The sequence below is a fragment of the Pieris rapae genome, chromosome 19, assembly GCF_905147795.1.
Source record: "Pieris rapae chromosome 19, ilPieRapa1.1, whole genome shotgun sequence".
Taxonomy (NCBI): Eukaryota; Metazoa; Arthropoda; class Insecta; order Lepidoptera; family Pieridae; genus Pieris; species Pieris rapae.
In genome coordinates, this window is record NC_059527.1 from 2,007,282 (window position 1) to 2,023,321 (window position 16,040).

At 32.2% G+C, this 16,040-nt stretch overlaps 2 protein-coding genes across 2 annotated transcripts; one reads left to right on the forward strand and one right to left on the reverse strand.

Moving 5' to 3' along the window:
- Positions 1-588: 588 nt before the first annotated feature.
- On the forward strand, positions 589-9,798 carry LOC110993498 (dnaJ homolog dnj-5). The gene is made up of 9 exons (XM_022259787.2): positions 589-2,260; positions 2,448-2,614; positions 3,941-4,058; positions 4,996-5,149; positions 5,786-5,910; positions 6,427-6,529; positions 7,319-7,420; positions 7,963-8,063; positions 8,770-9,798. Exons 1-9 carry the CDS (start codon positions 753-755, stop codon positions 8,903-8,905), a joined length of 2,514 nt encoding a protein of 837 aa, XP_022115479.2. The 5' UTR covers positions 589-752; the 3' UTR covers positions 8,906-9,798.
- Positions 9,799-10,449: 651 nt separating this feature from the next.
- On the reverse strand, positions 10,450-15,676 carry LOC110993501 (pre-rRNA-processing protein TSR1 homolog). Its single transcript, XM_022259788.2, has 8 exons — positions 15,463-15,676; positions 15,122-15,392; positions 13,778-15,014; positions 13,177-13,443; positions 11,680-11,769; positions 11,364-11,471; positions 10,920-11,040; positions 10,450-10,623 (listed from the first exon to the last, which is right to left on the reverse strand). The coding sequence occupies exons 1-8, from the start codon at positions 15,557-15,559 to the stop codon at positions 10,469-10,471; spliced, it is 2,346 nt and encodes a 781-aa protein (XP_022115480.2). The 5' UTR covers positions 15,560-15,676; the 3' UTR covers positions 10,450-10,468.
- Between the last annotated feature and the right edge of the window lie 364 nt (positions 15,677-16,040).

Consider the following 16,040-nt stretch of genomic DNA (forward strand, 5'->3'; position numbering starts at 1 on the left):
CGTAAAAATTAAAAATGTTAACTTTGTTGAGGCGGACAAAATCTTGTTCTGTTTAACTTTTTAAAATTTTGCATTTTTCGCCAAGGTATGTTTATAAAGCTAATACCATGTTCATTAAACCAAACATAATTCCGCTATAAATACGATGTCATCAAAGTAATAGGTGCTTAAGATTTAAATAAAATTACACTTGTAATCATTTGATTTCAAAAAATATTTTATAGAATATTCATTATATTTATAAATTTACAATTAAATAATATTAATACGGTCATAATACAGTAAATTTCCTAGTTATTGAATATGATACCAATTACTAATAGATATTAACATTCATAGCCAATTAGTATTTTAGGTTGAAATCTGAATGCGGATAAATACACTTGAACGCTGTTTTTATTATATCAATTATTATTTTTAATTATGGTTTTAGTTCTTGCTTTAAACATATAAGAAGCGCCATTTGACAATAATATAGTCTACGAATATCTTTGCACAGAATAACTATTTAAGCATATTTTTTGTCTGTCATGGTTATCCCGTCATCCATATGTCAGCAGTCATGTTTATTGTTTAATAATTCTGACCGCTGTCAACTATTAAAATATTTCACATTTCACGCGTTCAAAACTTAATTCATAAATATTAATAGAGAACTACGTTTTGTAGCTATTAAAATGATAAATCTCTAAGTGGTAATAAATTAGTGTTAAATCAAAAATAAAACAAGTGAGTTTGGTTAATTACCAATCATGGCAAGGTCGCCGAAAGATGATCCGAGGTTTAGCGACTCTGCATGGAAATATCACGGTGACACCGGTGAAAATCATAGTTTACCAGATATAAACCACACTATATCACCTTCAACAAACGTTCTAAATGAAAGCCTATACACCAGTCCAAATTTTACTACCGATGTGTACAAGAATCAATACAACGTGCAGGCGCCCGATATCGCGCCTAATAAGGAGGAAAATATTGCTTTCAACACAATGCCCAATGTCAATCGATATCAGAGACAGAATTATGGCAATGCAATGCTTAATTTAGGTAATGGGCAATTGGTCAGAGTATTTTATGATGAAAACAATCAACAACTAATATTTCCAATGTCAGGCCAATATGAACTCTTCAGTAACAATCAAGGGCTTTGTGATAAGCCAGTACATCCTACCCAACCCCCACATATGTTTACACTTAATCAAGATTTTGCTAGGAGCCATAATTCTCATGCACCAACAGCTACTATACAAAATACAGTCTATAATCAAGATGTTAATGCTGCGGCTAATCAACCTACTTCGAACTTTTTAAAGGAAGTGTTAGGCAATTGGGAACCAAATTCCAGTGGAACATATTCTCCATTTGGTCAAAATTATCCCTTAAATCACCCTGAGCCACCAATAACAATGATACCTAATCCTCAGATTTCTGAATTCAATGCTCAGCTAAAACAAGACCAATCTCCTAAAAGGAATGAAAATAGTCCTTTAGCTGATACAAGTACTAAAAAACGCATAGTAGCTGAAGTGAAACCTATGCGCCCCAGTTATTCTGATGTTCTTAGTAAAAACAGCAAAAACACAAACTCTGAATTAAATAAAACTAAACTTCAAAACAACATAGATACAAAACTGAATAATAAACAACAGAAACTAGACAAACCTGGTGGAAAAATACAAAATAATGATAAAAACAGAGGTGAGAAGAAACAAACTAGCACAGTTTCTTCTGGAAGTGACTCTGGAGACATCAATACTGATGATAATGAAAAATGTCAGAAGCCTAATAAAAAATCCAAAAATAGACGTAACAACATGTCTCGCAAATGGTCTTCTCTTGATGATGTAACAAATGAAGAAGAGCATTCTCCAAATCAAGAAAATGAAAGTCAGTTTGTCTTCATCAAAACTAATGAAAAGCCAAAGAAAGAGAAAAAAATTGAAAAGCCTAAAGCCTCTGAAACTGTCGACGACATTAAGCAGGATGAAGAAGAGTCACAGTTTGTGCTCCAAGATGGGCAAAGTGATGGAAAATCTAAAAAGAAGAGAGAGCCCCGAGGTTACCACAAACCTATCAAGCCTGTGAAGGACAAAAAGTCTCCAACACAGACTAAAGTAAGGCGTAATAAGCCTTGGTACCTGGGGCTAGCTCAAAGCTACCTGGAACACTGGGGAGATGCAACATGGAAAGCACTTGTCTGGTTGCTTTATTTATTATCTGATGTATGTCATATGAGTCTTCACCTTTCATTTGACTTGTAAGTTACAAAAATTCCATTTTAACCTTGAAATTAGTATCAGTTTTCATTAAGTGAACATTTTATTTTTAGTCTCCAAATTCATTGCTTTTATAAAAAAGTTTCTTGAAATGATATTATAATGCATGAATTTTTTCTATCCATCTTTATTCTTTAATATACTCAATCTTTAATTCTGTTTTTCCAGGTGTACATCAGTATTTACGCAATCATATGTTAGCTGTCAAGCAGTATGGAGTCGCAGCAAGGAGTGGCTTTCAAAACTGCAGGACAATAAATATCTTACGTATATTGACAGAAAATTTGGTCATACCAGATTTGGTTTTTGGAGAAAACTGAAGTGGTTTAAAAAAGGTAATCATATTTTATTTATAGTCTTGTCTCATTCTATTGAGCCGTTTAATTGTATGTAATTTGAAAAAACCTCCAAAGCATTTTTTTTTCACATAAACCTGTCACTCAATTGTTTCTTTAGTATTATTTATAACCACAATAACATCCCAAAGAATATCCCATAAAATGTTCTATTTACTTTAATAACCTGTAAAACAAATGCTGCCAAATAGACTATGACCTGATCTTAACTTACTATTTTATTAGTTTTTAAAGTGTTATACTATGATATTTTTTATATAATTAAGAATATGAGAATATATCAGCTATTAAATAGCACTATAATTTATTATAGTATGAAACAAAGTCTTATCTTATCAATGTTACTAATGGTTCTGATAAAACATCTTAAATGATGTTGCTATAAATGATAGATATCAGTTATATTATGTTAATAAATATTTATCTCTGTGCTTGGGATTAATTCTACAATTTCAAAAAATCTTTCTGTAATCTATTTCTAGAAACCCAAAATACTCTCTACTCATATTCTCTTTGCATCGTCACTTTTTCATGAAATGTATTTATTTAATAATTGTTATAGTATAACTATTGGGTTACATATCCAGTAACATATAGTGTCTAGAAATAATACAAATGATAGGACCCATTGATAAGATATGTTGCGGTTTTGTGTTGCGCTTTTGTACGAAAAGAAAGAAAATATCATTATAATTACAGTTTTATTATAAAATAAAAATGTATGAGTAAGTTTTTAATGTTCAAAATATAAAATAAGAAAATAAATACAAAATGTAGTACTGGAACACAAATAAAATGTATTCTATTAATATTTAAATACAAAGTTAAAATATACAATAAAATATGTACTGACATATTTTATTGTATATAGAGAGGTATACACAACACATTGATAGGCCAAATTCACTTTTATTTATTTATATACTCAAGGTTACCACATAATATTATCTACGGTATATGTACATGGTCTTTTATTTAAAATATATGACAATTTTGTTATTAATGTAACAACAAATACGTACATAATACATGAATATTACCAACAAAACAAAGGATCAAGTATGACATTGGCATTAAAATTTATCAGCCTACTACCAAATATATCCAGCTCCTGATAGGTGCCTAAACTCCAAGGTTTTTGCAGACAACATTTTTATGTGTATATATGTTTGTCTACAGGACACCCTGACGGCTTGCTAGCCAACATAGATATCATAGAAGTATTATTATTGTCATTTATCAGCAGTAGAGGCGTTTGTATTTATAATTATTATATTTTTAATTATTCAATATTTACTATTACAGAGAGAGAAATGGAAAGCGACAACGAGTCAAACAAGCTGAACGCAAATATACCACTACCAGCGACTGGTGAAGAAGCTATGAAGCGGCTTCTGGCTTGCCAAGGGAAAGATCCATATAGGTATATGTTTATGAATATCTATTAGGCACCTTGCCAAGTGTCATTATCGCCAAATCAGGTGCCAAATTAATTTATGTAGTACGTATGAAATTGATTTTTCGTCGTCGTATCGGCCCCTTTGACCACAAATATCTCTTGTCTTTGGTAATTCCAAATTCATTTTTTTACAGCTATACTCGATCATTTGTTTCTCGAAAACCATGATTTATTTTGTTTTTCTTTGTGTCAATCTATTTATAAAATGGAAAACATGAAATATCGCGTTATTTAAGTATGAAATATTGTGCTATGCTACCCCAGAGACTGTTTTCTTTTTGGAATAACCTAAATAGAACTAAAATTTTAGTTTATTTAATTTTTTTTTCTCATGAGTTCAAGGAATAAATTTAAAAAAATACTGGAATTGGTCCAGGGGTCTTTGAGTTTTGCGCTTCATTTTTATTATATAGATAACATTGCACTTAGTTTAACTATAATATCTAATTAATAATCCAAGTGTCGTATAATATCTAAAATTCATCACAACTATGCATGGGTTTTATAATTTTAGTTTTTAGTAGTGATTAGTAGGTAAATTTTAACAAAAAAAAACAGAACACTTTAATGACGATTAACTACATCTTATGAATATTTTTTTTTTGTTTAGATATTATATAATAAAGCCTAGAATTTCTATTTCTCCTTTAGCTTAAGCATAATAATAATTAAGAAATAAATCATTTTAATTGAAAGGCTTGGTCGCTTAATATCTTTCAGGTAGCATATCTCTTTTCTTCATTCAAGACAAGAAAATAATTGCATACACCTGTCCCCGTGAAACTATCATTTTTTTGTCTATTTCTTTCCATATAACGAACTTAAATGCCGTTAAATATACAGTTCTTTCAGCATCCCTATATATTTGCACTACTAAGTATCAATCTGTTTATCATTCCAGCATTTTAGGTGTAAGCGAGATGTGTACAGATGAAGAAATAAAACGTTATTACCGTCGACAAGCGTTTCTCGTTCACCCAGACAAGAATCAGCAACCAGGCGCCGAAGAAGCCTTCAAAATATTACAACATGCCTTCGATCTTATAGGCGAACCGGTAAGAAAATACATTAATTAATGGTAAACTCTCTTACCATCTCTTACTTAGATTTATTTCTGATATCACACGGTTTACCTTCCATATAATTTATTTTATTGTGCTCTGCCAACTAATTTACGCTTGGATTAGCGTGAAAAAAAAATTATGTTATTAAGGGCACTAATAGTGACCTTGTATAAGCTGTACAAAATCAATAGTAGTAATGGTCCTTCGAGCCGGACATAATAGTACTATGTAATTATTAAAGGTTTTATTTAAAAATATCATTAATAAAAACGCAATACTACGTCTTGAAGTGATAACTTCTTATGGGACATTAAACCGCTTCGTTACGTAACGCGTTACGGTGCCAGTCTGTCTAGCTTCCCTTTCTCTCACGCATCCTCTCTCACTCTTACTCGCAGCACTAGCCACAAAAAGGAAGACGCTTTCCTTTCAAAAAGGAAGCGTTTTTTAAGGACCATTACAGAATTGAATACTACAACTTAGATTATATTATGTTATCACTTTTGACAGGCGGGAAACGCACACATTTTTATGTGTTTTGGGAATGTTGTGCGAGAGTCAATCTTTGATAAATTATATTTATAAAAGCGACTACTTTGGTAGATATTATTTAAATAATGTAAAAAGGAGCGCCGGGAAGAGTACGAGCGCAAGGCGCGTGAGTCCCGACACGTGGAAGCCGCCTGGAGCGAGTTCAGCGAACTGCTGGCACAGCTGCATCGCAAAATGGAGTTTGCCGCTAACACGATACGGTATATACATATATACATACATATACACACACATATACACACACATAAAAGTTTATTTACTAAACTATAGAAAAAAATCAAAAATACTAAATGATATCCCAGTTTTGAGAATAAAACAATAAATAAATATTTGAGGCAAATACGAAATACCTTCCGTATGACCTCGACGTCGTCGTTCTACAACTAAGCGTTTTCTTAAGGCAGAACCAGCTGCCCACTAAAGTACTTCCAAACCAGTTCTTAAGAGGCCGGCAGCGCACTTGCGAGCCTTCTGGCAATATCTTCTGGTCTATAGATGGTATCGCGTAACATCAGGTGGACATTATATCCAGGCAACCAGGCAGGAGGCTCGCCTAATGTCAAATACCACCCATAGACACTAATGTTGCTAGAAGGTTCGCAAGTGCGTTGTCGGCCTTTCAAGAATGGATACGCTCTTTTCTTTTAAGCTCACATGTATGTCTCAATATAATGCTTTAAATAATAGTTAATAGATATTAAGATATATATTTGAAGATGCACCAACTGCGGACGTCGCCATAAACGCGTAGCGACGGACCGGCCCTGTTACGCGGCGCGATACTGCTCGCAGTGCAAGATTCGACACTCCGCTAAAGAAGTAAGTTCAGCCTACATTTCAAACTCAAATCTTTATTCAAACTCAAACTCAAATCTTTATTCAAACTCAAACTTAAATCTTTATTCAAACTCAAATCTTTATTGCATTCATTACGTTAATATTTTACACGTGACACGTTATAATTTATTAAAAGGATCTTGGTTAGCCACAGCAATGTTATGAAATTCTTCACCATAGTTAATATATTTCTATTCATACAAGATACATTATTTATTTGCTTTTATTACATTGCGAGGAAAATGTACATAACATTATTAATAATTAACTTTTATAAAAGAAATTAAAGTCAGATACTCTGTAACAGTGTAATAACATTTCTTATATAATAATTTATTTAAGGAAAAGCCTTTTTTCCGGTAATTTGTTACATATTCTTATTGAGGAGGTCAATGCTTCTGATTGATGCAATCTCAACCTTAACGTAGGTGGAAATTTAATAGTCTTTAGATGTTTTAAAGTGAGTTAGTAGTATTTAGATTTAGATGTTGTAAGGTGAGTAATAGAGTAGATTTCAAGGCTAATGTATAAATTATTATTCCCGTTTTAAATAATGAAGGAAATCATGCGTAATTTATGTTATTCAAATGAGTTGTATATAACTTAATTTACCTATATCTGTAAAAAATATCAACAAAATTTAGTATATTTATTCATTATTAATGTTTGAAAATCAAGTATACCCGCCCCTAGCGGACTTAATCATAAGATTTCATAAAAAAAGTACGCCCTATAATCGACGGAAATCGCGATATTTGATTATTTCCGTAGGGCGACATCTGGGCAGAGTCGAGTATGTGGGGCTTGCTGGTGATGTACTACGCGTGTATGGATGGAGCTGTTTATCAGATTACACAATGGGCCACTTGTCAGGTACCCTTTGAACGTCATCCACATTCATTTGTTTTGTCATTTCAGCTGAGAATAACAACTTTTTAACCCAGAAAAGATAAAGGACTATATACTGTATAGTCTCACCCTTTCATTAACATAGGATTTTGAGATCGCAGTGCGAACTTGCCTTTCCTATGTTCAAAAAACTTACGTCATTATAGGTCGATATATTATTGATTATTACTAAACATATTATTTATGTTATATACAGTATATAATTTTTGTGAATAAGTCTTTGTAGCAAAGAAAAAAAGTTTTATACTACCCTCATTTATCAGATATTTTGCTTCTACCGCCAAATTTATTAATAACGGGGTCTTTTAAAATGTGTTTGTTCTTAATCTTCATTTTTTCAAGCAATCTCTAGGTTATGCCTGACACATGTCGTTGATTTGTGTCTATGGTGTGATTCCTCACGATTTCCATAACATAATGATCTCAAAACTCCACTAGAATCAGTCACTTAACCGCTATATCTGCTCCAAAAGGGAATCTTATAGTATACTAATAATATTTTACAGAAAAAAAACCTAAAACAGTTGCGCGCTGATTGTCACATCGTACAATACCGTATTGTACTCGGGAATAAGGCGCCTGCGGCTCATCTTGCGAGTAAAACTGGGTAAGAATTTTATAAGTACAGAGGGCCGTATATTTAATTCGGTGCGGAACTATAGTATGCCTGAGAAATTGGTATAAAGATAATAGGAAAGGTAATTGGTAAGGGAGCGTAAGTATTACGTAATAAATTGGGGGGGGGGGGGTAAGACGTTACGATGCGGGGCGGGGATTGAATTATGCGTTACACCACATAACAACTTTTCGGTTTAGTGAGTCACTGATTATAATGGGTGGTAACGAAACGTTTTACTATTGGGTACAGAAAAACGTTACGGCCCGTTACAAGGGGGGGGGGTCAAGAATTTTTTTTTTTTTCAAAAATTGCGTAGCGTAAAAAAAATAAGTGGCGCAACAAACAAGCTTTTTAAGTTTTTAGTTTCTGTATCTGTTTATCATTTGTCAATATGTAATAAAAGACACGCCGTCGAATTTTTGGGTGTGAGGCAAGCAGATTTTTTTTGAGTGAATAAATCTATGGCGCTACAGAGATTCTTCATCTGCTCTTTCTCAATCTGTTTCATGGAGTAGTTGATCAGCCTTCTGTTACACATGCCGTCGGCTTTTTGGGCCTAAGTCAAGCCGGTTTCCTCACGATGTTACACGGTTCAAGGGAACGATAAATGCGCACATAGTCCATTGGTGCACAGCAACAGGGATTTGAGTCTCACGTTGAAGCCACTTTATTTATTTTTATTATATATTTTCAGCCCAGAACCAAACTTGGAAGAGTTTTTAAACAATTTGTACAATAAATCTGGTGTAATGACAAACACTGCAACGAAACAGCCTCCCGCCGAAAATGACGTCAAAAAGCGACGCAATAAAAAAGCTAAAGCTTCATAAATAACCTAATCTATGAACCGATGCCTTGAAAAATATTTCTATTGCAAATACAAAGCTATATTGACATTTCACGATTGCAATTTATATTGAAAGTTCTTAAAAATATCGAATATTTTTCTTTATGTAATAATAATGAAGTGTTGACATTTTGTTACTCCTCATTTTAGTTGCTAGTTATCTTTTTGATTAACAATAATTATTATCTGTGTGATGAGTTTCTAAAACGTTTTATTTGAATAGAGTTTTAAAAAAACTTAAATATACTTTACTTTTGGATTTTTTCAATCGTCATTGTGCAATAAATAAGTCATATTTTGATTTATATACTTCAAAAATCAAAGAAGTAAGTTTCTTTTTGTCGTATAAATTGTCCGTATCCTCTTATATTATGGAAAACATTATTTTGACACCTAATAGTACAACTTGGTTGCACCAATATATAGATAATAAATTTTTCTTATCCATAGATTATTTGACAGTCAGTTGTCACCTATTTTTTGACAAATGCATAAACCGCGTAATGTTTTCCTCTAATGTCCATAGTCATCTTAAATACTCATAAAAACATATGTGTTGGTACATTAATATGAATAATTTGAATTTTGTAATTCAAGTTCATTTTCATGTGAGCAGCTTAGTACGCCTGTAATTGAGGAGTGTTACACACATGTTCTGTTTATGATTTAGTCAGTTAACTTATGTTAAATTGTTTAAGTTTTTTTTTTTCGCAATTTTGTTATGTATTTTTTATTGAATATTAGTATAAAAACCTCAGTTCATGTGTGTAGCGGACATAGTTCGCACTGCCTTCAAAGAGATTATTAGGTTAGACCGCCAAAACCCATACGTTCTGCGTAGTTTGCGCTTCATAAGTCAATAAACACTGAAATACATATCTTTGTTTTATTTCAAAAGCATGTCATTTTCTATAAGAGAAATCTCTTTATCCATATAAAGAGAAGGTTAACAATTCTACATGTAATTTTAAAAGACTAAATTTTAAATTTAACTAAGGGATGCAAGCATTGAGCTTCTATGATCTATCATACCCTTGGGCCTTGACTAAGCGAAGTATGAAGTAAGGGACCTCATCGTCTGCGGTGAAAACGCTATTTTATTCTAGTCTAAAAAATAAATAAAACCTGTGTGTTCTTATCCTTAAGTACCCGCGTTAGAAGTTATACTTCTTTTGCGTAACAAAATAAAAATCTTTTTAATAATTTTATCGCCTTCTACGTTTATAGAATAAGTCACTAAACAATAGAAATAAACTAAAATGTTGACTATAGCCAATGACTGGTTGTCTGTTTTTTGCAACTTGTAAAACTTTCTCTAGACCCCTAATTATCCATAACATTTCTAACCCTAAATTTTCCAGACCAAAAATTTTCGGTACAGGCAGGCTTTTCATTAGAACCCTACTAGGGGCCTTCTTAGTCTGGAAGAGATTATAAATAAATACTTAATTTAGACATTGCTCTTTTTGGGTGTTTATTAATATAGAGTGCTTAAATCGCTGTATACAAGATAATAAAACAAAGAAATATTATATATAATATACATTTATTCCATCATATCACTTGCTTTACAATCTCGATCAGTAACAATACAATTCTCGTAATTCCACTTTGGAAACATTCGTTTGTAGAGGTTCAGCAGTACTGTGTCTTGAGATTTTAGTTGACCGTCAAACACACACTTCATATGTCCATGTGTACCTAAAACAGGATGTTTTATTAAACAACTGCTAGACAAAATTAAAAAAATATATATATAGTTATCTATTTCTACTGTATATAATATTGTTATATACTATATCGTGACTTAGTTGGTAAATCAATACTTTATAATCAAGTCCTGGGTTCGGTTTTAGAAAAAACCGAATAATTAATTTGTATGTTACGTACCTAATGTTTATAAATACAAAATAATAATCTTAAATAATTAACGACACAGACTTTACTAAATGACATTTATAGTACAATTAAATAAGCCTATTAGTGTTTATACTCACCTAAAGGTTCCTTTATATGCCCAGTTCTGCCATATTTAGTTCGAAGTTTGCAAGGTTTAAAGTATAAAACATCTTCTCTGCTAAAGAACATGAATCTTATCACAGCTGATTTTGTGTGTACCTGCAATTTTATTTTTAATGATTTATTGAAATATAAAATATATGTATAACGTAAGTCAACAACAAATTGCATTGCATTGAGTGTCCATCTATAAAAAAAACTTTTTTTGCTGATTATTATTTAATTTAAAAACATATTTAAAATACGAAAACGGTTAGCTTGTTTGACTATATATCATAAAGTATCAGGTTTAATTTCCGGGGGCACAAAAGCCATTGTGTTAATTTTAAAAAAAAGTTTTATATACTGATTTTGTAAAAGTTTATAATTAAAATATCTTTTGTTTATGGGCTAAAGACGGAGTTATAAAATAAAGAAATTACCTTATAAGGATGTCCTGAAAGTATAATCCTCTTAATAATTAATCTGTCTGGGTTACACGAGAGCAGTACTCCGGATGCAACTAATTGCAAATTTGTATTCTTTTTCTCCTGAAAGTTATGTTAAGATAAATTAATAAAAACCACACTTGCTCACCAAAAACATTAAGCATATTAGTTATTGATTCCAAAATAATATCTTAAAAATATAAATCAGCAAGAACAGGTACATTGTTTCTATGCATTTTATTTTAATTATCATACAACAATCAATACTATATATTTACTAATGTATTATATACATAAAATTATTAATTACCTTAAAACATAGTACAGAAGAGGGACTAAATTGGATGGGAGCGTAAAATGTAGCTACGCACGTAGACGCCGGTTGAAAGAAACGTTCATACTGAAAAACAATTCATGAAAAAAATATATAATTCTGCTTTACATATGTATTTTTTTAATTATTTGGACAAGAGCTATTTTAATTATTGACTAGTAATATATAAAGAAAGGATGTTTCACTCTTCATTCAGTAAAAGGAAGGATTGTTAACCAGTCTTCCTACTTACTGGCCTGAAGCCTTTCTTGAAGAAAACACTATAAATCAAAAAATATTTTTATATTCAAGTTTCTGAGGAACACAGGAACAACTAAAATAGTATATTTCATTACAAGTGCGGAAAGCCTGTCATTGCAACGAGTTCCGACGAATGTCTACCCGAGCCGAGGCGCAGCCGAAGGTGAGGGTTGACAGTCGGGACAAGTTGCAATGACGGTTCCGCACGTGTACTGAACGACTATTGTTACATAATACAGTTGCGAAAAAATTAAACTATTTACTTTTTTTCTCTTCTCTCTACGGAATAAATCCATTGCACGTAGATATGTTATATATTTCCGGTAAATTGTTCTCCGAAGCATTTTGTGCAATTATACTGAGTTCGGGTGGTATCCATCAAATAAAATATCGTCGAAATTACTCATTTTGAGCAACAAATAACTCAACTCGAAAGAACATTTTTGGAAAATGGCGCCAACCGCAAAGAATATGAGCAAAGCTTGATTTTTCTTTTCTTCACCCATTCTGGGTAGGCAAAGGGAACTTGGCCCATACAGCCAATTCTTCAGTAGACTATTTTTATTGAAAGAAAACCAAATCTAACTCGTTGAATCCAATCATTAAATCTGATATTGAAACAAATAAAGTAGTAGCTTTTTTTTTAAATATTTGCATGAATCACAAAAACTTTTGTGATTTTTTTAGTAAAAACTTCATGGTTAGTTTTTCTTTTTAATATTTTTTTATTGATATGAAATAAAAGAAACCTAACCTAACTTATGAATCCAATTATTGGTAAACTTTTTAGAAATACGTATTTGCATATATTATAAAATTCTTTTTAATATTTTTTAAATTGATATGAAATGAAAAGAAACCTAACCGAACTTATTGAATCCAATTATTATATAATATTTAGAAACCATATATCATAAAAACTTCTATGAATCTTTTTAATAAAACCTTCGTGGTTGGTTTTTTCTTTTAATAGACATTGTTTTGACAGTTGGCAAAGAAAACGCACGAGTGCGGGAATTGCAAAGAAAAAGCACGAGTGTGTAATAGCCCACTTTCCGAACGCTATACCTCCCTGCAATATGCCACTTTTTGAGCAACTGTATTAAAAAATACATTCTTCATCAACCAAAAACACAAACCATATAATAAAGATGACAACTTATAACTACCAATTTGTAAAAAGATTCCGACTTATACTATTATATAAGTTTATTGAAGCAAAAAGTTAATTACCTTATGTTTACTACCGTTTGTATGCTGACTAAATATCGGGTTAACAATAAACCTCCTATAACCAACTTGGAAAATCAGCCTTTCCTTGCTCTGTATAGGTTCTTCACTTGCACCTGTTCTCTTTAAGACAACATTCATAACGGACATCTTGTTTTCATGTGGCAGTAATCCAAAAACTGATAAAGGCGTGTTGGGATTTGCAGAATTAAATACTTTCCATAAATCTTGTCTGACATTTTTTACATGAATTGTTATATAAATGCCATACTGAAAATAATGTTTTATTTTTATTATTAATAATTATATATATTCATTATACTAACAAAAATTTTATTTAAAATAAGGTTAATAAAAACTAGTGTTCAAGTTCAAGAATATGGAAAAGAAGTGTGTTTTAAAGGATCGGGACTTGATACTTAAAGGTTTGGGTTTTGTGGTTTAAGAGTAGGGATACATTAAGTGGAACAAACTAATTAATCTTAACTTATAACTACTTAAACAGATGGTTAACAAGGTAAAGAAATAGTAAGTAGGTAAATAGAAATATTAATAATACAGTGGGGACAACATAACACTAAATGTCTTTAAGATCTAAACTTACCATATTTTCTAAACTATCTTCAAGCTCTTTGAAAACACGTTTTCTAGTTCGATCGTAATTTTCAAACTGAAATATGCGCGCGTAATCTGCAGGTAAATTTTCTTTGGGATCCCAAGATGAGGTCCTAAAGGATTCCAGGCCTCTATATCTGCTAAATCGTTCCCTTGCTGGTAAATCTTGAGGAGTGTCTACTTCATCTGGAAACTGCTGATCTTCACGAGCTGCAGCCAATTTCTTTAACATCTCATGCTCTTCATGAGCATCTATAGTTTCATCATATTTTTCATCTGTTGGACCTACTACAGACTCCGTAACAGATTCAAAGTCATTTATTTCCTCCTCGTCTTTTTCAGAGTTTGATTCTTCACATGACATAAAATCATCATCATTTTCAGGACCTTCACTAACTTCAGAATCATCTTCATCCTCGGCGTCAGACTCAACTATCCATGCTGCCTGGTAGTCAGACCAACCTTTTGGTACTTTTTTAACCCTTTTCTTTGTTTGCTTATTTGATTCTTCTATTTCCTCTTCAGTTGGCCATGTCTGTTCCGCATCCATTGGATCCGGTATATTTTCAGAAACAAGGGTCTCTTGTTTTGCAGGGTCAGCAGTTTGTAAGATTGTTACTTTAACAGTTTCAGAGTCCATAGAATTTGTTTTAGTATCTTTAGCTGTGTTGATAGGATGTGGATCATCATGACCATCAATTCTGGACATTTGGAAATCTCCTAAACCAGATATATGAACTAATCCATTTACATTTAAAGGCATTCCTCTAAGATAACCAGTTAATTTTAATGTGCCACTCTGACCATCTTCATCGGGAACATACTCAACTTCTTCTGCAAGCATATAAGGTCTTTTTTCTCTATGATGTATGACATTACGTTTCTGATTTCCAATTCTACGCAGTAAGTTTAGACCATCTGAACTTTTATCTAACTGCATTACTTTTTCCTCGGGCAGCCATTTTGACACAAGTTTTTGGACATTTTGTTTTTCTGAGGTCCGTTTTTTTGGGTTTACTCCTTCAATATCCATGGCCACAACAACAGGTGTTGGCATGCCCTGGGCCATAGCTAAGGCCAAAGCTTTTTCTCCCCAGTCATCTATAGGTTCCAGAGCAGAACAGACAAATAACACGGTATCCACAACTTTCAATGAATCCAAAAGTGCAAAGTCATTTTCAATTTCAGGTGCAATAAATGAAAACCGTTGCTTAAAATTAGGTAAGCTGAAAAACGTTTTTTTTAATTATAAATAGTAGAAGTACACAGTGGACAGTAATTTTATTACAATAATATGAAATATAAAGTTATTAGGCAAATGAGTAATTCTTACCCAAGATGCATAACTCCATTTTGCACTTGTGTTACAATAGCACCTTCAGAACAAGTTTTTAATATAGCCAAAGCAGATTGTACATCAAGCTGCCTATTTAGAGGAACAACACACACCAAAAACGGTGGGTTTCTGGTACCACCAAGTGCGCGTTTCTTGGCTAAAACGTCGTCCCGTTTGTTTTTACGAATTTGCTTAGCTTGGTGTCGGCGCTCGTCACGCTTTAGTTCATGGCGATTACGACGTACATACTCCTTTAAATTGACTTTGCCTGTGAATATATACAGATACATTTAGGAATTGTTTTATAATTTAAAAAATATCGAATTTATAAAAATAACCTTTAACAGCAGCAGCAATACCCCGCTTCGATCTGTGTTTTGATTTGTGGGTCTTATTGCTTTGCTTCAAATTTCCAGGGCGGTGAGCTTGCTGCATGTTGTAATCGTGCTGTTATTTATTTCAAAATAAAACCCATGAAAACTTATAATAACAATTCCACATTTTTCACATGCACCAAAGTGCACAGACTAGGTAGTCCGGTAGTCGGTATAGACACAGGTCACACTCAAACAGACTGTAAAAATTTCAGATTCAAAGCATAGCATAAAATAAACTCTATAGTATGACTGTAGAATGCAATATCTGTGTATTGGACTAAACACTAAACATTAAATATTCAAAAACGAACAAGATACTTTTTCTGTGGCAATGTGAGTTTTCATTTAAAAAAACGCATAAATATATACATACATAATATAAACATACACTATCATTATAGTATTACTTAAGCCAATACGATATTATCAAATTAAAAATGAACACATTTAACCCCCGTCGACATGTAAATATACTGACAAGATTAACTGGTACAACTCATCGTCACCATGCGACATTTAGAAATATTTAAGTGGAGGTC